This window comes from Petaurus breviceps, unplaced genomic scaffold (assembly GCF_028583685.1).
Source record: "Petaurus breviceps papuanus isolate PSGF00001 unplaced genomic scaffold, PetGlider_PUasm1.0 567, whole genome shotgun sequence".
Classification (NCBI taxonomy): Eukaryota; Metazoa; Chordata; class Mammalia; order Diprotodontia; family Petauridae; genus Petaurus; species Petaurus breviceps.
Genome location: NW_027186383.1, coordinates 8,400,582 through 8,426,925, shown reverse-complemented (window position 1 = coordinate 8,426,925; position 26,344 = coordinate 8,400,582). Strand labels below are relative to the sequence as shown.

Here is a 26,344-nt window from a genome sequence, read left to right as displayed (position 1 = left end):
AGCATGTGCAGTGGCTACATCTTGCTAAACCATTTTGGCAGACAGGCTAAACCAGAGTGAAGAGTAACCGAGAGGTTTCTGGTTAGGCGAGTGACTTCCCCTGGCAGAATGGGCACTTGAGAACAATGTGTTCCAGTGGCCAGGAGAGCGGCTAAAGCAGTCAGGCACCATGGAGCAGTCGACGTTGAAGACACCTGAGCCATCGCCAGTCAGCTTGATTTTGTCTCGGCACTGGGCTTAGGTGACTCGGGAAGAGAGAGTCACTTAAGTCCAGTTTATGTATGAATCCCAAAATATCACTCATACCATTTTACCATTTACCTATCTCAAAGACCTGTGGCAACAGGCAAGTGATGAAGCAGCAGGTGAGGCCTTATGGGGAGCTGTTGTCACAACCCTGCACATGGCCCAGGCAGTAGAGTTGTCTTTTCACCGGACTGAAGCAGCAGTGGGATCCAACAGTTCCCTGTGTGTCTGAGCAGCCTTTTTGGCAAGAGGAAACGACTAGAACAGGTGCCCAAAAATTATCTGCTTTGCCTTACCCTGGCCTGCTTACTATAACAGGCAGAGATCCCAGCCTGCTATTGAGGCACACAAAAGATATACAGAAATTTGTGCAATGATGATCCCACTCACCATTGGGCACAAAGGATGTGCACACAGTCAGTTACGGACAGCATGAAATCCAGCAGACCTGGACGGCAAACAGCTCTTGTTGCTAGAGAACTCTTCTGAATAGCAGCCCTGAGTGAGACAGGGCTGGCAAATCGCAGCCAGCTCACCAGAGTCAGAGCTGGATGCCCATTTTTCTGGAGTGGCCTCAGTGAACAGGAGTGTAGGTTTCACAATCAAAACTAATCTAGTCAACAAACTTGTATGCCTCCCAAAAGGAATGAATGACAGCCTCATGATAGGTGATTGCCACTTGCAGGAAAGAGCCATGGCATCATTATAGGTACCCATGTTCCCACCATGACAAACTCTGATAAAGTCAAAGAAAAATTTTATGAAAATTCTCATCAATAATGTGCCCAAAGAAGACAAGCTTATAAGGGTGACTTTAATGCTAGGATAGTCTCAGACCACCAGGCTTGGCAGGGAGTCCGTGAGAAGAATAAGAGTTGGACACAGCAACAGCATTGGCCGCTGACTTCTGAAGACTTGTCCATCCCATGGCCTTCTCATCACCTAAACTGCCTTCTGTTTACCTAAATGCAATAAAACTTCATTGGTTGCCCCTTTGTAGCAAACAATTGGCATTTAATAGACTATGTCATTGTAAGGAGAAGAGTCAGTATATGAGTGATGAAGGCAGTGTGTGGCACACAGTGCTGGACTAATCATGGGCTTATCCACCCCAATCTAAATATTCACATTCAACAAAAGCAGTGGCCCCAAGGCAAGACAGCTACCAGAAGACTTAATGTCAAGAGATCAGAGCACTTCTCCAAGAGGTCACAGTTTTGTTGCTAAATTGACCACAATGGAACAGAGAAGGAGTGGGCAGCTTTCAGAGAGTTGGGGCGTGGCACTGCATTTACTCATCCAGACCAGATGACTCACAAACATCAAGATTGGTTTGATGAAAATGATGGGGAAATTCAGAAGCTGCTAAATGAAAAATGAGAACTCCACAACATTTATCAGGAGGATCGTTCATCTGTCTCTAAGAAGACAGCCTTTAACTCCATCAAAGGTGAAGTACAAATGAAGCTTAAGAGATATGCAGGATTCTTGGAAGAAGGCAGCTAAAATTCGGTTTTATGCTGGTAGTGACAATCAAAGAGCTGTTATGATGCCCTGAAGGCTATGTGTGGCCCAAAGATGTATGGTGCATCTCAGCTGCTCAGTGCCGTTTGTGTCACACTAATTAGTCATAAGTTCATGATCCTGGAGAGATGGGCTGAACACTTAGGTTCTCAATGGACCATCATCAGTCAGTGCTAAAACCACTGACTGTATATCTCAGGTTGAAATCATTCCCTCTCTATCCAAATTTCCAACTGAAGAGGAGATTTTGAATGCTATTTGACTCCCTTTGTGTGGCAAAGGGCCTGGTACTGATTCTATTCCAGCTGAGATTTACAAGGCAAGGGAACCTACTGCTCATACAAAAGCTGACAGAAATTTTTCAGGTTATATGACAAGAGGAGGTTTTCCCCAGGAGTTTAAGGATTCTTCCATTTTCCATCTCTATAAAGGTAAAGAAAATTTATTGTTCTGTGACAGCAGAGGAGGCAAGATGTGTCTCATAGTAACTGCTGGCAAGACTCTTGCCAGAGTCCTCCTGAATAGGCTGATCTTTCACCTGGAAGACGGTCATCTGCCTGGGCCACTGTCGCTTCAGCAAGGGCCAAAGAACACTCCGTATAGTGTTTGCTGCCCAACAACTCCAGGAGAAATGCCAGGAGCAGAGTAGAGGTCTGTATGTAATGTTCATGGATCTGACCAAGGCCTTCCTTAGATAACTGGCAGTTATAAGGGCTTGTGGAAAATTCTATCAAAGTTTGGTTGCATGGAGTAGTTCATCAGTATTGTACATCAGTTTCCTGCTGGCATGCTTGACTAGGTTCTGGATAATGGACAGTATTCTCACACTTTCCCAGTCACCAGTGGAGTGCAACAAGGCTGTTGGCTTGCTCCCATACTTTTTAGCATGAAATTTCAGCCATGTTGTCAGACTCCTTCAACGAGGACAAAAATGGCAGTCAGATCAGTTGCCACACTGATGGTAAATTATTTAACCGGAAGAGGCTACAAGCTGAGACTAAAGTGGAGGAAGACTTGGCACATGATTTTTTGTTTACAGGTAATTGTGCATTCAGTGGCTGAGATGCAACAGATTATGGATCATTTCTCTGCCACTTGTGCTAATTTTGGCTTAACAATTAACACCAAAAAAACACCAGTGCTCCACCAGCCTGCACCACACCATCCATATGTGGCACCATCGGTTACAGCAAATGGAGAAGTTTAGAATGCTGTGGATAAGTTCAGTTCCCTTGGCAGTATATTTTCCAGGAATGTCCACATAGATGATGAGGTTGAACAAAACCATTCAAGAGAAGAATTATTGGACTATCAGCTAAACTGAAGGTCTGCAGAGCTGTTGTGGTGACCTCATTGTCACCCATACAGTCTGCTAGCGCCATGGCAGGAAACAGAATCACTTCCATTTCCATTGTCTTAAGAAGATTCTGAAGATGACCTGATGGGATATGGTGCTGGACACTCAGATCCTCAGTCAAGCTGAACTGCCAAGCATTCAAATTCTGCTTCAGAGATCACAGCTCTGATGGGCTGCCCATGTTGTTTAAATGCCAAACGTCCATTTGGCATCCAAGGCAGGTGCTTACATGGTGGTCAGAAGAAGCAATTCAAGAACATTCTCCGGGTCTGTTTGAAGAACTTTGGAATTGATTGTGTAGCATGGCATGCCCACATCAAAGATTTTGAACAAAGCAGAAATGCAACAGCTCCAAAGAAACTTGAGATGTGCGAATGTAGAGACATCTCCACTCTGAATGCCCGTGTGAACTATTTGTGCCCCGTCTGTGGTGGAGCCCCCTGAGCTTGTATTTGTGTGATCGGCCACAGCAGATACCCTGTACCCTGACGCCAACATAGTGGTGCCACGTTGGTCGTCATGGAGAACAAAGCACAGCAGCCAAGTAAGCTAGGAACCATATAGAATAGCTACAAAGACAGAATCGTGGTTAAAGCACTCAGGAGTTCAGAGGAGACAAAAACTGTGAAAGGATCCAGTAGTTAGGCCTGTGACCGCAAATACCTCTGCAGAAATGTCCAAAGATTTAGCAGTAATTAAGAGGGACCAGAGGGCCAAAATGCAGAGAGGCAAATTTGACCTCCTAGATATCACTGAAACTTGGGATGAAATCCATGACTGGAATACAGTACAAGTCTAGATACTGTACCTTATTAGAAAGAAACAGAATATGTAAAAATGAGTATGGGGTAGCATTCCAGATTAAGAATGTATTCTCTTGAAGAAATTCAGGAATGAGTGTGGGGAAACATGGCAGATAGCACTGGGGGGAGATGAGTGGAAGAAGAAATGGAAGTGATTTTGTCATCAACGCATATTACATGCCACCTTGGCAAAGTTTGGGAAATAGATCCCAAGCTTGGCAGAGGCATGATACAATAGTGAAAGGGACTCAGATCATCCAGCTGTACTCTAAAGCAACAAAAGCTAATGACTTTTTGACTTGCTTTATAATAACTTCATGTTCGAAAGTGGAAGAACGGACAAAGGAGGAGGAACTGATTGCTTAAGTAGAAATAATGGGAGCTTTTTATGGGGTAGAGGAAGAGAAGTAATCACTCCCTCCTAGAGTTTATGTTAGATACTGCGTTGTTTTCATAATCTATTTCTTGTTCTGTTAATTTGGGTATTTTATATTTTTGCAAATAGTAATTTCATTTATCAGTTTTGTTATGTATAATTTGGCTTTCCTTTCATCAAACCAGATGTTTATTTTACTCACTTTGCTTTTTAAAAAACTTCTGCTTTTATTTTTCTGTTCATTCTCCCCCCCCGCCCCCCCCCCCCCCCCCATATCTTTTTAATCTCCGATTTTTTCAAGATTTTTTTTTTGGAGGTGGGGAGGCTGGGCAGTTGGGGTTCAGTGACTTGCCCAAGGTCACACAGCTGTTAAGTGTTAAGTGTCTGAGGCTGGATTTGAACTCAGGTCCTCCTGATTCCAGGGTCGGTGCTCTTTTCACTGCACCACCTAGCCACCCCTCTGTTGGATTTAATTGTTTTTTTATTGTTACATTTGCAATTCACTGATCTTTCTTATGATAAATAGGTGTAGATAATTACTTTTCTGCAAATGACTTAGCTAGGTTCCCAGTGTTTTCATGTATTATCTTGTTGTTAACTTTCTTAGAAATTTTCTTTTGATTCTCTAATTTGTTCTTTGGCCTCGCAGTCCTTTTAGATTTAGTCTCTGATTTTAATCCTTTCTTTAAAGTTCTATTCAGTTCTATCACTTTTTGTGTGTCTTTTGGTTAGAAAGGGAGTATGAACATTAGGATGTCCTACGATTACAGTTTTACTATTTTTTTTTTCATGTGTGAGTGGGTGGGGGGGAGGACGGAAGAAAATCGGCTTTATTGAGCATGTGCTGTGCGCCAGGTACTCCGCTAAGAAGTACCTGAGAATACAAAGACAAGCAAAGAGACAACCCCCTTCTCAGAAAGCTTATAGTTTATAGTTCTGGCGGAAACTCGAAGGCAGCCGGGGACTCAAGGCGTCTAAGCAGCCTAGGCCGCAGATCCAGGGGAGAGAGAGAGCGCCAAGGATAGGGGACCAGAGACGGTCAGTCAAGAGACGGAGTGTCCTGTGCGAGAACGGGGTCCCCAGACCCCAGCAGGAAGGGTGATCAGTCATAAGAAGACTAGAAAGGTAAATGGGCTTGTTGTCTGTGCTGCCTTCAAGCCTGATAGAGCTTCCCCACTGACCTCCCTCATGCCTTTTTACTGAATCCTTTCTTGAAGTCATGAATGGCTTCTACCTCATTTGAGTTCACCTGGAGTATTAGGTTTTGCTTATTGCCACTTGAATCTTTGAAGTGTTTCTTGAACACAGCCTATTTTTGCCTTTTTTCTAATCCATTTTGCCATCCTCTTCTGTCTAATAGGTGAATGTGTCCCATTCACATTCATGATGATGAGTGTTAATTGTGTTTCCTTCCATCCTGACCTCTCTAGGACTCCTCACCCTACTTTTTTTTTTTAATGCTTTATTAACTTCTGATCCACATCATTTGTTTCCGCCAGATTTTGAGTTTCAAATTTTCTCCCCATTTCTCCCCCACCCACCGCCCCAAAACAGCAGTCCCACAGGATATCCCTTCCTCCAATCTGCTCTCTCCCATATTTTCTTCCATACCCCTTTCGACTTTTCCAGTGGATCTCTATGCCTCAGTGCCTGTATATCTTACTTCCCAATTACATGTAAGATGGTATTAATAATAGTATATATATATATATATATATATATATATATATACACACACACACACACACACACATATTTGAATATTTGATTTTAAAACTTTCAATTCCAGATTTCAATTCCTTCCTTGTCACCCACTCTTACTGGGAAGATAAGCAGTTCAGTATAGGTTGTACATGTGTGGCTAATGCAAAACAATAACATAGTAGATATATTGTAAAAGACTGACTATATTTCCCTCCCTCCTATCCCACCTTCCACTTGTTCTATTCTCTACTTTGATCCCGTCCCTTTTCAAAAGTGTGTGCTTCCAACTTCCCTCCCCCCCAGCCTGCCCTCCCTTCCATCATCCCCCCTTCTCATCCCCTTCCCCCCCATTCTCCTGGAGGGTGAGATACCCTATTTAGTGTGTATTTCACTCCCTCCTCAAGCCAGATTCAATGGGAATAAGGTTAACCCATTCCCTTTTGCTTTCCTATTCTTCCCCTCCCTTGTAACCATTTTCCCTTGCCTCTTCTGTATGAGATAGTTTACCCCAATCTATCTCTCCCCATCTCTCTCTCATTATATTCCTCTTACCTCTTAATTTCACCTTTTAAGTATCATCCCTTCCTGTTAAATTGGTCCTGTGCCCTCTATCTATTTATACCTGTAAACATATATACACACATTCACATATGCATTCATATGCCCATACACCCTCATATATAGGTATATATATATATATATATATATATATATATATATATATATATTTCTAATCCCTTCAACTACTGAGAAAAGTTTCATAAGTTACAATTATTGTTTTTCCATGTACGAATGTTAATAGTTCAACTTTGATAAGTTCCTTATGATTTCTTTTCCCTGTTTACCTTCTCATGCTTCTCTTGCTTCTTGTATCTGAATGTCAAATTTTCTATTCAACTCTGGTTTTTTCAGCAAGAATGCTTGAAAGTCCTCTATTCCACTGAATGACCATATTTTCCCCTGAAACATGATACTCAGTTTTCCTGGGTAGGTGACTCTTGGCTTTAATCCCAGCTCCTTTGACCTCTGGAATATCATATTCCAAGCCCTTCGATCCCTCAGGGTAGAAGCTGCCAGATCCTGGGTTATCCTGATTGTGTTTCCACAATATTCAAATTATTTCTTCCTGGCTGCTTGTAATATTCTCTCCTTAATCCGGGAATTCTGGAACCTGGCTGTAATATTCCTAGGAGTTTTCTTTTTGGGATCTTTTTCAGGAGGTGATCGGTGGATTCTTTCAAGCTCTATTTTGCCCTCTGGTTCTAAAATATCAGGGCAGTTTTCTTTGAGAACTTCCTGGAGGATGATTTCTAGGTTCTTACTTTGGTCATGGCTCTCAGGTAGTCCAATAATTTAAAAATTATCTCTCCTGGATCTATTTTCCAGGTCAGTGGTTTTTCCCATGAGATATTTCACATTGCCTTCTATTCTTTCATTGGTTTGGATCTGTTTAACAGCATCTTGATTTCTCATAAAGTCATTAGCCTCCATTTGCTCCAATCTAATTCTGAAGCAATGATTCTCCCCAGTGAGCTTTTGAGATTCTTTTTCTATCTGGCAAATTCAGCTTTTTAAGACATTCTTCTCCTCATTGCCTTTTTGAAGCCTCTTTTGCCATTTGAGTCAGTCTGTTTTTTAAGGTATTATTTTCCTCTGTCAGGCTGTTGACTCTCATTTTATAATTTTCTTGCATCGTTCTCATTTCTCTTCCCAATTTTTCCTCCACTTTTGTTATCTGCTTCTTAAGGTCCTCTATGGCCTGTAACCAGCTCGTATTTTCCTTTGAAGCTTTTGGTGCAGGAGTTCTGACTTCACTGTTTTCCTCCTGTTCCATGCTTTGCTCCTTTTTGTCCCCAAAATAGGAATGTAATGTTGGAATCTTCTGTCTGCTTTGTTTCCTTTGCCTGCTCATTTTGCCACTCAATTACTTGAATTTTGGGCTTTTTGCCACAGTAAGACTCTGCCACCAGACAGGGGAGCTGTCGTCCCAAACGCTGGGGTTTTCTCAGCTGCCGGAGGTATTAGATGGGTGCCCTCTCTGAGGTCTCCACACACTCTGGCAAGCTGGACACACACCCCAGGACCTCCACCCTAGACTGCAGTCCAGATCCAAGAAGGTTAAAGCAAGAGCGATTACCCCTCAGACTGGTGCTTGGTCCCCCTACACTCTGCAGGCCAGGAGCTGAAGCTGCCACGTGGCATTGGCTAGCTGTGCCGGTGTTTCAATGGCTTCTCGCCCCGGGGGTAAAAGCCACACATTACCACTTACTGGTCCCAAAGTCCAGACTGCACTGACCTCTCACTTTGTCCTTCGCATCTATGTGTTGATAAATCTGGAAACTGCCACCACTGCTGCTGATCTGGAGTCCCTCTGGCCGGCGGCTGGTTAGGCCTGTCCTGGGGCTAAAGCTTCGGAGTGGGGCTGGGCTCAGCTCCCAGAGCACTGGGCTGGATTCCTGCCGGGCTGGGCTGTCCTCAGCAGGAGGTTAGTTTCTCTGTGTCATTTTGTGGGTTCTGCAGCAAAGTTTGTTTAGAGTCCCCTTTTTACACGGATTGGGGAAGGTGAAAGCCAGAGCCGTGGGAAGGTCATGCTTCTAATCTGCCATCTTGGCACCCCACCCTACTCTTTACAAAGAAGGTGATGAAAGAAAAAGGTGCTTCCTTAGTGCCAGGGATCTATAACTGAAGCTGCCTGTGTCTCTTCTCTTTCTCTCCCCGCCCTTTTGCCTTTCCACTTTCTTTTTAAACTTTAGTGAGGGTGGCCTCTACTCCCCCATGGCCCACTCTGGGACTTCTTTGGAGTTTGCTTTGTTTCTTATTTCTCTGCCCATTTCCCTGTTGAAGGTCATGTTTTTCTATACCAGATTCTGTGTTCTGTCTTCCTTTATCTGATTCATATGAAAGTGAGGTTCTTGGAATGCTTATTTTCCTTCTCTCCTTTCTTCATGCTTAGGTTTTCCTTATATTATGTACCACTACTGCATGAGACAGCAGGTTTCCTTCTCAGTAAAATTTCTCTTTCCCTTTCATTTCCTTCTTTTTCTGAAACCATCAAATCAAGTATAACTTGATTTGAGTTATACTCAGATAAATTGGGAAGCCCCCAGACTGTCCTAACTTTCTCTCTGACCTTTCTTTTCAGGGTTCTGAGGAGTCATTTCCTTCTTCTGTACCTTAATATTGGAATGGAAACAATTCATCATCATACAGTCCCTTGCATTTAATCAAATGTCTTAACTATTTGTTGTCTCTTGACTCTTTTGTTTACATTTCAGAGTTTCTCCTCAGTTTCAGCCTTCTTCATCAGGAGTACTTGGAAGACCTCTCTTTCCTTAAGGCCATTTTCATTTTTATTTGATTTTACTAAATTTTGTCAAATAGCTTGTTCTTGATGATGATGATGACTGTGGCAGTGATGAGAATGAGAATACAAGAATAGCTAACCTTTCTATAGAAGTTCAGAATGTGCAGGGTGCTTTGCCAATATCACCTCATTTTATCCTCACATTATTATCTCCATACATATGAGGAGACTGCGTTACACACAGACACACACAAAGGATGACTGGCCTGGCTGGATTGCAGTTCAGGTCCTCCTGACTCCATGTCTGGCACTCCACCCATCGTACTAGCTAAGTGCCTTTTAGGGGCAAACCTTGATCTTTTGGTTTGTGGAATATCACATTCCCAGATCTACCTCCTTTATGGCGGCAGCTGCCGTGTCTTGTGTGTTTCTGGCTACAGCTCCTTGGTATTTGCGTGCTTTGTTTTTGGGTATTCTTGCCATATTTTTCCTTTGACCTGAAAGCTCTGGTTTTTGTCACAGTGTTCCTGGACATTTCATTTTTTAAAAATATCACGAACTTCTAGCAGTCCTTTAATTCTTAGGTTATTTCCAGGAATGTTGTTTTTGATAGCAGATGCTTTATATTTTCTTCTGTTTTTATTCTCAGATTGTTGTATGTGTTTTTAGTTATTTCTTATTTTCTTTGTTGAATTCTTCACTTTCTGTTTGTCTCATTCTCTTTTTCAGGGAATTCAGTTCTTGGGTAAGATTTGCCACCATCTCTTCTAAGCTGTTAGTTCTCCGTATCAGTCTTTCCTTCATGGCTGTTGTTTTCTTTAACATTACATTCTGTATTTCTTGTTTCCTTTCTTCCAGGTATTCTTGTAGTCCTTGTGTACAGGATCTTCTGTTCTGTGAACAGCTGTTTGGACTTGGGGACTTAGTCTTTTCTTCTGAGTTTACCTCTTGGACTTCTCTCAGTCCAAGGTATTTCTTCATTGTATTGGTTATCTTAACGTTACTCCTTTCTCCACTCTCAGTTTCTGAATTGGGGTTTTGAGTATGGGTCAAGCTCTGTTCCTTTCTCTCCTCTTGGATGATATGGCCAGGCCCTGCTTGGACCTGGATGCAGAGCCCCAGCTTCTGTGGGTGCTCCTGGATTATGGCTGAGTTTCCTAGGGACTCAACTTAGAATTTGACTTTAGTGCCTTCTTTCTGTCCTCACAAAATTCTGAACCTAAAGTTGACTTTGTGCCTTTTGTTGTCTTTTATGGAGCCCAGTAAAATGGTATTGATTTGCTGGTGTGCCTCTCACAAGGCCCCAGATGCTGCCTGGCCTATTCTCCAGCTATGGCTCGGGCAAGAGCCCAGCAGTCCCTGGTCTGACTTTATCTTCTCTTATGGCCAGGCTGCTTGGCTCTTGGTTGGGAACGGGCTACCTGGTTGAGAGAGTAGGTTCTAGGCCAGTGCTTTTCTGTGCTCTAGTCTGGCCTTGTTTCACTAGAAACCTTGAGGTGGACCTTGTCCTGAGCAGTGGTCTGTCTCTTCTGTGGTTGCTAGTACTAATCTGGCCCCCAGTCCTGCTGAGGGACTTATTGACATGATCTCATTGCCGTTCTTCTACCTTAACTTGTTTCAATTCTGATCTTTCATGGGATTCAGGCAGTCTTTCTGTGCAATTGTAGACTGGATAGGGGACTTTGTAGCTGTTTGGTTTTAGTTTCTTCATTATCCTTTTTGAGACATTAGAGCTTCATTGGGGTGTCGGGGGGGGGGCTGGGCTGCTTAGGGAACAGAGCAGATCAGAGCTTCTGTGCTTTGTGGATCATTAGTGGGATCAATCCTGGGAGTGGCTGCTGCCTTTTCAGCCTGGGTAAGATGAGGAAACCCAAGATATAAAGGAGAGGTCATGTCAAACTAACCTGTATTGGTTTTTGATAAGGTTACTAACTTGGGACCTCAGTGTTTCAGATAGATTTTACCTAGATTTTCACATAGTATAGCACCCCTGTGGCCCAGGTCCTCATCACTGCACACCCAGCCTGCTACTTAATCCCCTTCACTTCATTCTCTTCCATTCACCCTCACCTCTCCACCATCAACTGATCTTTTTCTTCTTTTCTTTTTTTTTTTTTTTTTTTCCTTTGGAGGGCAATTGGGTTTAAGTGACTTGCCCAAGGTCACATGGCTAGTTTTTGTGTTAAGTGTCTGAGGCTGGATTTGAACTCAGATCCTCCTGACTCCAAGGTTGGTGCTCTATTCACTGCACCACCTAGCAGCCCCTTCAACTGATCTTTTTAAAATTTAGGTCTGACCATGTCAATCCTGGCATACCCCTGGTGAGTAAATTCCAGCAGCTCCCTGTCACCTCCAGGATCAGATAAAATGGGCTTTTTAACTTCCAAAGCCTTGCCTGCCTCGGCCTCCTTCTACTTTCCTAGACTTCTTACACCTTATTCCCTTTCAGTGATGCTTCGTGTTTCATCTCCAGCTCCCTGCTTTGTCTCCCACACCAGGAACACTCTGCTTCCTCTCTACCTCCTGGCGCTCTTCCAAGTTTCACCTGAAATCCCATTTTCTACAGAAAGCCTTCCTTCTGAGATGACTTCCCAATTGATTCTGCCTATGTCTGGCGTGTGCCTGGTTGTTTGCATGTTGTCTTCCTCACGGGCTCCCTGGGAGCAGGGATTGTCCGTGTTTTGCCTTCTTTGGTATCTCCAACCTCTAAGCTAATTAGACTCAGAGTAATCATTCCATAATGAAGGTAGAGGCTAGAATATAGGCAGCATTGCATGAGGATGGATATCTTCAGCCATCATTCAGCTGCTTCCTAGTTCATGGAAACGCACCTTCTTTCTAGTTCTTTGCTACACAATATTGCTTTAAATAATTTGTTCATTTGAGATCTTTTCCCTTTTCCTCAGAGGTCTGTCTGTGCCTGAGAGTGTTAATCACTGGCTCTTCAAAGTGTGTGCAGTCCATTGAATATGCCTGATTCACACGCCCACTGACCTTGGGTCAGTGCCCACCCTACCACAGCCCCTCCCAACAGTTTTATTTTCTGTTTTCTCAGCTTTGTCAATCTGGTGGGATGAGGTGGAAGCTCAGATTTTTAAAAATTTGAAATTTTTAGTAATTGGAGGATTTTGGTTATTGGTGTGATTATCAGTCACACAAGATGAGGTCTGTAAAGATGAAAGTTGTACACTCAGATTAACAGAGTCAGCCTCACATAGGGTGAAGGGGACATGGTCACACAGCAGCTTGGGAAGGCTTGGGAGGTGCTAGACTTGAGGCTCAGTGTGAATCATCGGTGGTGCCATCTAGGACTGCCAATAGGTATAGCAGAGCTTCCAGGAACAGGGAGGGGGTGATTCTTCCTCTGTCATCTACCCCAGTCACAGCACTGCTGAAGTGTTGTTCAGTGCTGGTGCTATACTTGAAGAAGGGCTTTGATAAGCTAGAGAATGTCCCAGAGACCCCAGAATTGGGAAGGGCTTTGACTCAGTATTACATTGGCATCAGCTGAACCAGGGTTATTTAGCTTGTAAAAGAGAAGACTTTGGGGATCATCACGGCTGCTTGCAAGTGTTTGAAAGCTATCTTGTGGAGGAGGGATTAATCTTGGTCGCCTGACCCAGAGGGACCAACTGGGGTCTGTGGGTAGAGGCTGCAAAGAGGCAAGTTGAAATTTGATGCCCGTGTTTTATTCCTACCAACAAGAGTCGTCCCACAGTGGGATGGGCTGTCATTCAAGCTACTTTTTGGGGACCTTCTGGTGGAGATTTGTGTGTTGCTTGGATGAGTAGTCTCCAGTTCTGTGATTCTGGGTTAGAATAAATTAAGTTGTTTTTTGTTTGTTTGTTTGTTTGTTTTGCCTTTTGAAAGGCAGTTGGGGTTAAGTAACTTGCCCAAGGTTACACAGCTAGGTTGTGTGTGTGTGTGTGTGTGTGTGTGTGTGTGTGTGTGTGTTAAGTGTCTGAGGCCAGATTCAAAGAATAAATTAAATTTTGATGGTCACATAAGTAATAGTAGAGTGTAAGCTGTCAGTTTTCAAAAATCTAACAATAATAAATAAAACATCAGAGACATGCCCCATTTGGAGTTCAAGTTCCCTCTTCAGGGAGATTCTGTCTTTCTAGTTTTTCCTTGACAGCTTCTGAAATTGCTTTTTGGTGTCTTCCTGGAACGTGATTGATGCCCTGTGAAACCCAAGCGGTATGGCATTGCATTTGTTAGGAAGAGTGGTGCTTCCTGCCCTTCATACCTTATAGTTTCCCAGCTTTTAGCATTTGTGACAAATGTACATAAATTGTGACAAAAGTGAAAACTGTTTTAAAATATAGTTGCTGAAGTTGTGATTTCAGCCCTTCAGTAAGCGCTGTAAGCAAATAAGCTTAAATTTCCATATTAGGCCCAACTTCCTCTTTGACCCCTTCTGTCCAGAGAACGTCATTTTTCCTAGTCAATACCATTTCATGACCCATAGAAGAGTGACCCAGGTAAAGATTTGTGCCTTTGAAGGGAGGGGATTTGGTAACAATCTCTTAGAAACCAGATTTCCAGAGGAATCCTGTTTCTGTTTGTAACAGCAAAGGCGACAACAGCGGGAGTTGATGAAAGCTCTCCAGCAGCAGCAGCAGCAACAGCAGCAGCAGAAACTGTCTGGTTGGGGCAATATCAGCAAACCAGCAGGTACTGCTAAGTCCCTGTTAGAAATCCAGCAGGAAGAGGCCCGGCAGATGCAGAAGCAGCAGCAACAGCAGCACCAGCAGCCCAGCAGGGTCCGAAATCCCCCAGTGAGTCCCTACGCCAAAGACGGTTTCATTTTCTTTCTATTCTCTCTGCCTTCTGGGCCTCTCGTTTCCCTTGTCATATTGCAAACATATTTGTTCTTGCTCCTCCCTAGCACTCCAACCTGCACACCAGCATCGGGAATTCCGTCTGGGGCTCTCTGAACACGAGCCCCCCCAGCCAGTGGGCCTCAGACCTCGTCAGCAGCATCTGGAGCAGCGCCGACACCAAAAACTCCAACATGGGATTCTGGGATGATGCCGTGAAAGACATGGGGCCGAGAAACGCCAGCAAGAACAAGGGCAGCGCCAGCCTCGGGTAGGTTGTAGCTGGGAGGCCGCTTCCTCTCCTTCCTGTGCCCTTGTCCTCTTCTTTAGTGCTGTCCGCCTGCCTGTCTCGTCCAGAGCTGGTCTCTCGGTGGTCCCAGCTGGGAATTCCTCTTTTCTTGTGGCAGATGAGTCGGTCTTGCTGTTGGTTATACGATTCGTCACAGTGCTCCTCATCGCAGTATCACTTTCCTCTCCATCTTTCAAGTGAATTAGAAATCCACGATCTCACATGACTTGTCAGGGCGGGATTTCAACATCGTTTGAAGAATAAAATCACAGACTCACTGGCTTATTCTGGGCTTTCAACAGTTACACTAGAAGGGGCGGTCAGGTGGCACAGCGAGTAAGAGCACCGGCTCCAGTGTCGGGATGACCTGGATCAAATCTGGGCTCAGATACTTAGCACCCACCCAGAAATAACTGGCCGTGTAACCTTGAGCAAGTTACTTAACCCTGATTGCTTAAAAAAAAAAAACAGTTACACTAGAGATCTTTGTTATCCTTACAAATATAAACATTTCAGAATTTTTAACTTGTGTGGCTAAAAACTTCAACATACTTTGTTTCTCCTGTGACTCAGCTGGTCTTGTGTCAGAGGGTGGCCTCCAGGTGCTGCCCACTGTAAAACAATAGCCAGGTCTTCTCCACCAAGAGTCTCAGAATGTTCTGGGTGTCTGCTACACTTGATTTCTCTTGTTATGAAGTTTGTCATTGTCGTTCTGTCATTCGATCATGTCCAGTTCTGTGTGATTCTGTGGACATGTTAATGAGCTTTTCTTGGCAAAGATACTGTAATGGTTTACTATTTCTTTCTCCAGTGTGTCCCCATTTTACAGAGGAGAAATGGCGTAAAATAGGGCTTAAGTGACTTGCCCAGGGTCACACAACCAGTATATTACTATCAAAGGCTAGATTTTAATTCAGATCTTCCCAATTCCAGACCTAGTGCTCTGCGCCCTTTACTGAGGAGTCTGTTGAAGTTTTTGCTACTACATTTTGTGTGTGTGTGTGTGTGTGTGTGTGTGTGTGTCTTTCTATCTATGTATATCCATATAGATCTATAGATACACTCCTTCCTTTCTGTCTGTCTGTCTATCTCCATCTATTCTGTTTCACCTTTGAAAGTAACAAGTTCCCTAAATGTCACGGGATGTTTCTGTTCAGGATGAACAAGTCTGTGCTCACTTTTGCCTGCAGTGTGCTTTGTAATGGCTTATCCTTGATGTTGTGCTCCTTTCCCCCTTTTCTTTCCTTAACAGATCTGTGAATTACACAGCCTCTCTCCAACTTGGATGTGAATTAAGTGAATACATTTGCCACTATTATTCACTTGTCTTGTACCAGTTGAAATGGTGTCTGGGTGAAGGACTGATTTGAATCTTGTTGTATTTAGAAGTCTTTCACCTTGAGAAATCTGAATCTGCTCGCTAGATCTTAATGGGACAGGACTGCTGTTTATAGCCAGCCTATTGAGGCTGTCATTTTGCTCATCCCCATGGCCTCCATCCAAGCCAGCCAGCTTTGGTTATCTTCGCTTTGTGGTGGGCCTAGGAATGTCTCTTTCTGGGAATGTAACATCAAATTTCTCTTTGCTTTGCTCTAGTAAGTCCTTAGGTGTTTCTAGCAGGCAGAATAAGAAGGTAGAGGAAGAAGAGAAACTTCTAAAGCTCTTCCAGGGAGTTAATAAGGCCCAGGATGGATTCACCCAGTGGTGTGAGCAGATGCTTCACGCGCTCAACACAGCCAACAACTTAGACGGTAAGGCGGTAAAGAGCCGTGGCAGTGGAGGCATTGGGAACGAGGGAGGGAGAGAGTGTTGTGCTGGGAGCCAGGATACCATAGGCGGGCAAAGGATTCCTCCTTTGGAAAATAAAGCAGAGAGATCTCTGTAGTCTAAGCGTTAACAATACAGATGCTAGGAAGTCCGTGGCGAGCCCTGCAACTCAATATAATCTACTTTGACCAGCACTGATCCAGCTTTTCCCCAGATGACAAAGGATCTGGGTTTCATCTTAGGGAGTAACTAGGATTTGTCTCATTTTGCTTGATTTGTGTGCATTTTGCTGATTCACACACTTTTAAACATTTCAGTAATGACCTAGAGTTTTTTTTTTGATCACCAGTTCCTTTACATACATTCCCCCTCCTGCACACAATCCCTTGCCTCATTATAAGTCATTTTTTTCTCTTTGTGTTGCAGTTCCCACATTTGTTTCTTTCCTGAAGGAAGTGGAGTCTCCTTATGAGGTACACGATTACATCAGGGCCTACTTAGGAGACACCTCTGAGGCCAAGGAGTTTGCCAAGCAGTTTCTCGAGCGCCGTGCCAAACAGAAAGCAAACCAGCAGCGGCAGCAGCAACAGCCGGTACGGGTCCTGTCACTCACTAGGAATGGCTGTTTTGTATTAATGGGCAACTTGAATCATATCTGACCAGTCTAAGAGGAAAGGGCACATCTTCTTTAGATGTGTGTTGGTTCTTTTGTCTCAGTGGTCTTTAAGGGATAGAAAGGGGAAGGGCCGGCATTTTAGCCAGGGGAGATAGTATGGATGAAGGCTTAGAAAGGGGGAACTCGGGCAGTACTCACGGGACTGAGAACATCCTTTGAGTCGGAGCGTAAAGGGCTTGGGGAGAGTCAGATTATCTGAACTAAGGATGGCCAGACAGGCTGCCACCCGCAGCTTGAGGGCCAGCCAGAAGGCTCTGAACTGCGATCTGCGGAGGGTTCCGGCAGTGCAGGTTTTTGACCTTTCACTCCCCTCCCTCCACCCTCTGAGTCCCCGTAGTCAGTTGACAGATCTTCTGGACTCTCCCTCTCCATCATCTCTCCCACAACCCTGGCATTAGCTAGAGCTTCCATCACCTCTTGCCAGACTAAGAGAAAAGCTTCTGCTGCCAAAGTTTCTCTCCTCTGATCGCATTATCCACATAAGCTGTCAAATGAATATTCCTTTAGTGGCCCCTACTGTAGATTGAGGGTGGCATTTAAAGTCTTCTCCAGTCTGCTTCCCCCCCGCCTTCCAGAAGGCCTTTCCTGATCCCAGTGCCCATCCCTTTGCCTTCATTGGCAGCATTGTTTCCCTCTTGAAATGGCCCGTTATTTTACTTTTCCGTGAATGTACTATGTCATCCAGTAGAATGAGCTGCGGGAGCAGGCACCTGCTTTGGGTTTGCTGAATTAGGGTAATAGGCAGCCCTTTGGCTTTTTCTGCAGAGGAGTAACATGACCAGATCTCTATTAGACAGGTGGGAGGAATGGACTGAAGGGGGAGTTTTACTGAAGATACTGTGCCCTCTCCAAAGTAGGGAGAGCTTGAGGATGGAATCCTCCATGGTAAGAGAAAGCGGTACACATGGGCAGGCAGGGGCAGCTCAAGCTTTTCTTGGTCCTTGGGGAAAAAAATTCAGTTGATCTTCTCTCTTTCGCCCTTATACTAACATTTTTGTCAGATTGGCAGAGGATATATCGAATGCTTGCTCTGCAAGGCAGCTTGGTGGCCCAGTGGATAGAGAACCAGCGATAGAGTAGAGAAGACAGGGGTTCAAATCCTGCCTCGGACAGTGACTGTGTGATGCTGGCCAAGCTATTTCACCTCTACTTGCCTCAGTTTCCCTATGTGTAAAATGGGGATAATAATAGTACCCCCTTCCCAAGGTCAGATGCAGTGTTTGTGAAGCGCTCTGTCTGGTGCCTGGTACGTGGTAAGGGCTGGGCTTACACCAGCTATTACTGCTGTTACTAGAAGAAGAATCATCATTATTCATCACTGAATTGCATCTCATGGGATATGCAGTAGAACACAGAGACACGGTTTCTGTCTTCTAGAAGCATAGTCTTATTGGGGAGAGAAGACACTAACTCAAAGTTAAACAGAGGGACAGTTGGATCGGCAGTTGGCGAGTTGTGTCAGGGAAGGACCGGAAGCTGAGCTTTGCTGGGGCCTACAGCCAGTGCAGGAAGTACTTCTGTGGGCCTGAGCAGGCAGGCAGTCAGGGGCTGTGCCCGTACTGCTGGGGCTCATTGCAGTTGTGGGTGACTCAGCACTCAGCTGAGCCTGCCTGTGGAGCGCGGGCTCACGCCCCGCTGTGACCCTTGGCCCGTGTTCTCCTTTTGCAGGACTCTGTGTGGGCCGTGAACCACAGTGCACTTCACTCGGTGTTTCAGACCAACCAGAGCAGCAACCAGCAGACGAGCTTCGAGGCTGCGCAGAGTGGCAAGAAGAAGAAGAAGCAGAAGATGGTCCGGGCAGACCCCAGCTTACTAGGCAAGTGTTCTGCTGGGGGCGGCCAGAGGTCAGGGGACAGGGCCCTGGTTTTCAAGAAGAGAGAAATGCACTGTGCCCAGTTAATATTTACTACATGCAATCACCAGCTGGGCATTCTTTACAGACCATGGCTCTTGGAAATATAGAAACGGAAATGCATATTTTTGTAGATTGCTTGACATTTTCAGAGTGAATGTCATGTTCTTCCTGTCCCACTACACTCTGCCTCCCCCCCGACACACACACACACACACACACACACACACACACACACACACACATCTGGTTGTCTCATTGAAGCTAATTATAGTAGTGGTACCCTGGGAATACTAGAATAATTCTAGAGAATAAAGCTAGGTAAGGTTAGAGAATTCTGTCAGGCATGCATATTGATTGACCTTGCAGACTGAAACTTTGATACATACTTTGCGTTTTGAAAGTTCATGCCTTGGGGTGGGGTTATTGGACGGCATCGTTTGGTTGCTGTCCTTTGTCCTTGAAGGGGATCAGAATGACATCGTTGTGTCAGGTCAGTGTATGGCTTTCAGACACTGAGCTCAGAAGGCTCTGCGCAAGTCGGGCACCAATAATCCATATAGACATTGGCGATGGAGAAGGCTCTAAATTTGCATGTCTCCTGATTCTTTTGAGGTGCTGCAATTCCTCTTTGCTCATAGAGCACAGCACCCTCTTTGATGCCAGCACGTCATAGTGGGCAGTTATGTGCCAGTTTCTCTCATGTCTCACAAGGTCAGAGGAGAGGAGGGAAAATATGGGAAGGATGTTGCCAAGAAGGTTCATTGTGTCAGTGAAAAGAAAGCTTTTAAATTTGTTACTTTCTTGCAGGGGTTGCCATAGTGCACAGGGCGCTGGGCCTGGAGTCCAGAAGACTCATCTCCCTGAGTTCAAATCCGGTCTCAGACAGTTACTAGCTGTGTGACTCTGGACAGGTCACTTTACCCTGGTTGCCTCAGTTTCCTCATCTGTCAAATGAACTGGAGAAGGAAATGGCAAACCACTCTTGTTATCTTTACCAAAAAAGTCTCACATGTGGTTATAGAGTCAGACATGACTGAAAAATTAAGCAACAACTTTTCTTTTAAGCCAGTTTGCTTATTCTTATAAGTTAGTAATTTCTAGCTGACCTCAGAGTCAGGAAGGCCGTGCCTGAGGCCAGAAGGCCATCACAGCTGCCATCCTCTAACCCATTGAGCATGTGGGCGTTGGTAGAGGTGCTTAGCTGGAGGTCCCTTTCTGGCTCCCTGGGTCCTGGTGTCAACTTCACCTCCAAGGCCAGGAGGCCACAGATCATTCATTTCCTTTTCTTCCATTTCTCTTTGAGACATAACATGTGGAGCTTTTTTTTTTTTTTTTAAGCAATCGGGGTTAAGTAACTTGCTCAAGGTTACACTGCCAGTTATTTCTGGGTGTGGTGCTGAGTATCTGAGCCCAATCCCCAGGTCATCCCGACACTGGAGTCCGTGCTCTTACTCGCTGAGCCACCTGGCTGCCCCGACATGTGGAGCATTTAAAAAAAATAATTTACCTCCTTGACTTGAGTTGGGTAACAAGAAAAATGAATAGATTGTAAGATGGAAAACCTTTGCTAAGGATGTGGCCCCCTCTGCAGTGCCTTAGTTTCTGAAAAGCACTGACTGAATGGACTGTGGATTTTTTTTAAAATAAAAGTTGTCACCAGGGGGAGCTCTTGCAGTTTCAGAGATGAAAACTTGGTCTCATTCCCAGCATGATTAATTCTTCCAGTTTCTACAAATTCTCTTTATCAGATGTGTGTTCTTAGTCAGCATGTTTGCTTTTATACAGACAGTGTGCATAATGAGTTTGTGTGTTCTCTTGTACTATAGTAGAGGAAAGCCCAGGACCTGGTTTAAATCTTGTTTCTTTCCCATTGGGGACAAGTTTACTATCTATAAAATCAGATTGATTGTTGCAGTGTTGAAATCTATTTTCCTTATGATGTGTATCTATTGTGTTTGTCATTCAAAAGAAAGGTGATTTCATTAGGGTAGATATTGCTACCAACCATTCCCCTTGTTTCTTCTCCAATCTGCTTTAAAAAAGTTTTGTGAGTCAGAGACCAGGAAAAAACGGTGCTGTGGCAATCTGTCTTTGGGTGATGAGCCACTAGAAGCACAAGTGACTAGGCCACGTCATTGCCACAGCGTGATGTCACCCCGAATCACCTCCATGCAGGCAGCTGAGGGAGAGGCGAAAGGCTCGGCCTAAGGCATACAGCTGGTTTGGGGCGGAAGCCAGGCCGCAACTGAGGCCTTCCGGACTCTGAGGTCAGCTAGAAAATTCCTAGATGTGAACTGAGCCATGACATCACTGATGGAAGTTCTCTCTCCAGCGGTACAGAGTGTAGCCCCATCCCACCTTCTTGTCCTGGGAAGCTAACTCTTCCATGGGGTTAGCCCAGGGTCCTGGATGTCTGTTTTGAGTTTTTTTTAATATTATATATGAGTTCCAGGCTTCCCAGCTGCCATCTTTCCTCCTCATACGTGAGTGGTGCCACTGTGTTTCACCTCATACATCTCCTGTTTCATAGCATAAGAATGATCCATTTTGGATATAACCTGTTTATATATATGATGTCATGTAATACATGATTTTCTAAAATTACAACTTAGTTATGTATGTAGTTTGAGCATGCTTTAAACAATGCAGAATTTCGTGAGATTATTGTATTCAAAATGTGTTCCTGTCCTGTTAGACTGCAGAATTTCTTAAACTATGGTTCACAACCCACAGTTTAAGAAGCATAAGGGATCACAAGTAGAAAAAGTTTAAGAAACTCTGTATAGACTATATATGAAGGTATGTGTATCTATTTATCTTCCCAGGAGAAAGTAAGATTTCATTTTTCATGGTCTGTTTAGTCTTTGGGTCCTGCTTATCTGCCAGCTAAACTGTGATTTAAGGGGGCCTACTCTCTGCACTGTAACCTTTTAGTCATCTCATTGAAAAAGAAAAGGTCTGCTCTCAGAGGCCCACTGAATCTGCTCTCTCACAAAGTGGAGAATTTGGAGTCCCAGAAAATGTACCCACCCTGTGTAATAGAGACTCATGCCACAGTTTCTGTGAATGAGCAGACATCTTTTTCTTTTAAAACCATTACGTTTTTAATTGAGTAAACATACTTGATTTTTTTGGTAAACCACATTTATGTTTGGAGGTCTGTGCTGATCATGCATATTTATTTGAAAATGTGAATGGTAACTTCAAACACAAGCTAAGAAGGAACTGAACCATTCTGTGCAGGTTAGCAGCCTTCAGAGCTTGCTAGGATCTTAGAAATAGCCAGGCCTCACCCTTACCTTTGTCGGGGAGGACACTGATCCCCCAGACTCATTGCCAAAGGTCACACCATCAGCCCCTGGGCTCTTTTGACTTTGGATCTTGTACCTCTCCTTCTAGAGCAGGTTCCCTTGACTTGGTGTCTACTTTAGATACCATTGAACTTGCTCATAATGAGGGCTGAAGAGAGAAGTGGCCGCTGGGATATACGTAATAAATGCCTTTTGGCTCTTAGTATGTTATGGGATAGAAGAGATGGTGTGATGTTGGTTCAGATGATTTTTCAGAGACCTTGCTCTCTAGAGTCTTCTCTCTAGCTCACAGCCAGTCAGGAATCTTGGCCGAGACTTCTAGGCCCATTGGTGGAGAATTCAGAGGGAGAGGTTTGCCAGTAAGCTGGGGCTGGGAGCATCACTTAGTTCTTTCTGCTGTTTTCCAAGGTTACTCCTCTCAGTGCAGGGGGCAGGGTGGGTAGGATTAGAGAGCATGGCCCCAGCACCATAGACACAATCCCTTAATAGGAAGCTACTGAAAACAACTTTCTCCTGCTGCCCCATTATCCTGGGGAGCCATGAAGAGCCTCTAACAGGCTGGCTTAGCGCAGGATAGGCTCTTTGTCAGTGCCTCCTGACAGGCTGATCCCAGCTGGCCCTCGGCCTTCCCACAGCAGCTCTCCGAGGGGTCAGGAATAGCTGTGGCATTTCTTCTAAGAGATGGCCCTTGCCCATTTTACACAAACACATACAAATCCATTCGGGACAGCCCCCTTATCTTTCCTTAAATACAGATTTGTATGATACAAAGTGGAAAGATTTGTTTGGTTTTGGTTCAGTCACTGATCACTGATTGTTTTCTCTCTGCAGGTTTTTCAGTGAATGCATCATCAGAACGACTTAATATGGGAGAAATAGAGACTTTGGATGACTACTGAGCTTCTGCACACCATCTGGCCATTTCCCGTGTCTGTTAACCATGGATTCTCCACCTTTGGACATCACACTTTATCATTTACTCTTTATCACCTTACAACCATCACAGAACCTATCATCTCAGGCTTTATCTTCTAGCCCTTTCTGTCCAGGACTCTGAGTAGTCCTTGTTGGCAAGCCTCTCAGACAATGGACAAGTGGACCGAGCTCTTGTCTGTTGGGTGGGTGGTAGTTGGGATTCTTCCACAACAAGGATAACTGTAGACAGCAGGTATTCACTGGGCTGTGATTCTATCTGCTGTTTCCTGGAAAGCCCGTTGGCATCTGCCAACAGCAGCTTCCTTTCCCCCTCTTTTCTCCTCCTCCCCCCCCTTTTTTTTTTTGCTGGGGCATGGGGGAAATCTAAGTTGTGCAATCATGGAGAGAGTTTATGGTTAACAGATGTCGGTCAATAACAAGACACCCCATGGATTGTGACTTCTGTGTTCCTTCAGGGCAGAGCCAAGTGGTGCCCTCCCGATCCAGGAGCAGCATCGGTAGAGCTTAACTTTTGGATAACGTCAGCAAGGGCTTGGATGGGGGGTTAGCTTGGATTGGTTTGAAGTCACACACCCCCTGGCCTGCCTTTTCTGAGATTCTTTTGGAGGGAAAGTTCAAATCTTTCTTCATTAGGCAGTGATGTCAAAGCACGCTGAATTCTCCCTCTGGCACACTCCTTCCTTCTTGGACAAAGGAACCTTTGATCTGGGAGAGGGACTTTTTTCCTTAATTTTTCTTTCTTATTAAAAACTGATTTTTCCCATAAATATTTTTACTTCAGAGGAATAGGACCAGTTTGTTTTGGGCCCTTCTGCTGAGAATTTGTCTCGTTTAAGAGGCAACTAGGATCTTTACCATATGTATGTATTTGTCTAATTTCATTTTGGGTGGGAATGAACCTTGGCTCCTGAATACACAAACCTGGAACTGTAGCTGCTTATTCATGACAGTGCGTGCGTCTATCTGCTTGCAATCCTGCCCTGAAAAGGGTATGTTCAAGATTCTGGACTGGCATTTTGTCCTACCTTGATCACTCGCAATAGTTCTGTTCTTGGAGACCACTGAGGGGCGGGAAGATGGGGAGGTGGGGGCAGAAGGAAAGCCTGGCTGGTTGGGGCTCCCATATGGTCCTTCATTCAGACCCAGATGTGATCGGCTTCACTTGGTAAAGAAACCCTTGGACTCACTTTGCTTCCGCCAAGAGTTCAACGAGCCCTCTCCCCCCAGAACAGACCCCACCCTCTGAAATTTCCCATTGCACTTAGTTTCTGACCTCTCCTTTCTCCTTCCACGTTTTGGGAATGGTCGGAGTGTGCCTGTGGGAGAAAGTGCCACAGCTGCTGGGGTGGCTCTGTGGGAAGATGGCACCTTCTCCTCTCCTCTCCTCTCCTCTCTTCTCCCTGCCATCATTGCCTGAAGAAGAGGCTAGAGCTGCTCTGAGAGCAGTTTGGCTTTGAATGATTTTATTTGGTTTATTTTATTTTTATTCTTTGAGAACACCGCCTCTCATGTCCCTGCCCCCTCCTGAACATGTACAGTTAATTCTACAGAGACTGCTGCAAACGTGTATATAGTTTTTGGATCCAGTGGCATGGGGAGACAGGGCACCTTCCACAGTTGGGCTCCTGCTCTCCTTTGCTTTGTAAATTCATAAAAGGGGGAAAGAGGGATAGTTAAAATGTTTACAAAACTTTAAGCTCCCTCGGAACTTTTGCCAGTGTGGAGGAAAAAAAGAGAAATAAATAAAAACAGTTGTATTATATCTAAGAGGGCATTTTGTGCTTGCTTTTGTTGAGGCTGACTTTTGCAATCACTTCCAAGAGTAAAGTCCATCCAAAAGGCCCTTTCTCCTCTCAGCTTCATGGAGAAGTCACAAACAGTACTCAGCACCCGGAGACAGCCGCTAATCGCTACCTTCCTAGGGAATGTTGGTGGCTTTTCTGTTTGCAGATTGAGAGCTCAAAATAAGCACCGGTAAGTTAGATTGGAAATGTTTGACCAAACACCTTCACTCCTGTGAGTGTGCCCCTACCTCTAGCCTCTCCTCACCCAAGAAAGCCTGAAACTTGACTCCCCATCTCCCCTTTTTGTAACAGATGAAAAATTAGAGAGCAAAGGTGGTTCTTCAGTAATGAGTCACTCCGCTCATCAGACACCTTGTTGCCACTCTTGAAAACAAGCAAACTCCCTTGTACCTGAACAGCCTTCTAGCAGACGTTGGAGAAAGACCACTCTGACCTTGGACTCTTCAGCCTCTCATCTGCTCATGTCTTGTCTTTCTGTTTTGTCTGGAACAACCCACCTGCCCTCCAGCTTCCAACTTACGTAATCATTCAATCCTGGGGGACACTCGCTTTGTGAGCTCAAATGTGCTCTTCGTTTCCATTTTACACTCTGTCGTCTTCCTTGCTGTTTGTTCCAGGGTGTTTTTGTGGAAAAACTTCCCGTGCAATGCTCAGAAATCCTAAGATCTGGGCTAAAAGGGACCTCAGGGGACCATTGAGTCCAGCCCTTTGCAGAAGAAGAAACAGGATCAGAGAGGGCCCGTGACTGGCTCAGTGTCGCATTAGGGACTAAAACAGGAGGCCCGGGATTTGAACCTGGGTCTTCGGACTCCAAGCCCAGCTCTCTGCTTACTACACACCATGCTGCCTCTGCCAGGTAAACAGAAGACGATCAGAAGATGGGTGGGAATGAGTTTACTCTGCTCACAGTCCAATCAAGGAACGTCATTCACTGTAAGCTAAATGAGTTTTCTACTTCAGTACAGTTAGGGATGTTTCAGGGTTGTTTTTACAATTTGTTTTCATTTCAAGGAAATCATTGTTAATTTATGCATCGAGTTTGACCTACCTTGCAATGTATTCTAACCTGGTGAGAAATGGACATATTTATTTTTGTACAAAGCGCCTCTCTGCTGTTGAGTTAATAAAAGTACAAAACCCACTGTGTGTGGAATCTGTAGTGAGCCCAGCTCGGCCCCTCGAGCCTCAGCGTGTTTCTGGAAGTGTGCTCCCCCAGGAGCCATCGTGGCTGGTCCGGAAGGGATGGGCTGGCTTGCCCGTTCCAGGCACAGTAAGTAGTGACAGAAAGATGAGCTTTCATTGGGGCTTTGGGGGGGGGGGTTCCTAAGTTTGGGATCTCAAGTCGCTCATCTCCTGGCAGAAGCAGAGAAGGCCCATGGGCTTTTCCAGGCTTGCACAAAGTCACTGTGTGCTGCAGATGCCGTTGGTGGAAATCACAGTGCAGACCAGAGGGTCTCCCCACAGCCCCAACCCAGTGACAGAAGCAGCTCTCCCCACTCAAAGCTAGAGGTTGCAGAAGTGATCCTTCCCCTCTGAGTGCGCCAAAGGAGTCATAGCTCTGTCCTGCC

The 26,344-nt window shown here is 44.8% G+C and overlaps 1 protein-coding gene across 3 annotated transcripts in view; it reads left to right on the top strand.

The window, feature by feature from the left end:
- The window catches only part of GIGYF2 (GRB10 interacting GYF protein 2), a 170,969-nt gene extending 145,052 nt beyond the window's left edge, over nt 1-25,917 (top strand). For all 3 annotated transcript variants that reach the window (XM_069103229.1, XM_069103231.1, XM_069103232.1), the window contains 6 exons: nt 13,889-14,095; nt 14,206-14,408; nt 16,023-16,177; nt 16,620-16,786; nt 18,538-18,685; nt 22,867-25,917. In XM_069103229.1, coding sequence (XP_068959330.1) covers nt 13,889-14,095; nt 14,206-14,408; nt 16,023-16,177; nt 16,620-16,786; nt 18,538-18,685; nt 22,867-22,934 — 948 coding nt within the window. In that variant the 3' untranslated portion in view covers nt 22,935-25,917. The remainder of the gene's footprint in view (nt 1-13,888; nt 14,096-14,205; nt 14,409-16,022; nt 16,178-16,619; nt 16,787-18,537; nt 18,686-22,866) is intronic.
- Nucleotides 25,918-26,344: the final 427 nt, after the last annotated feature.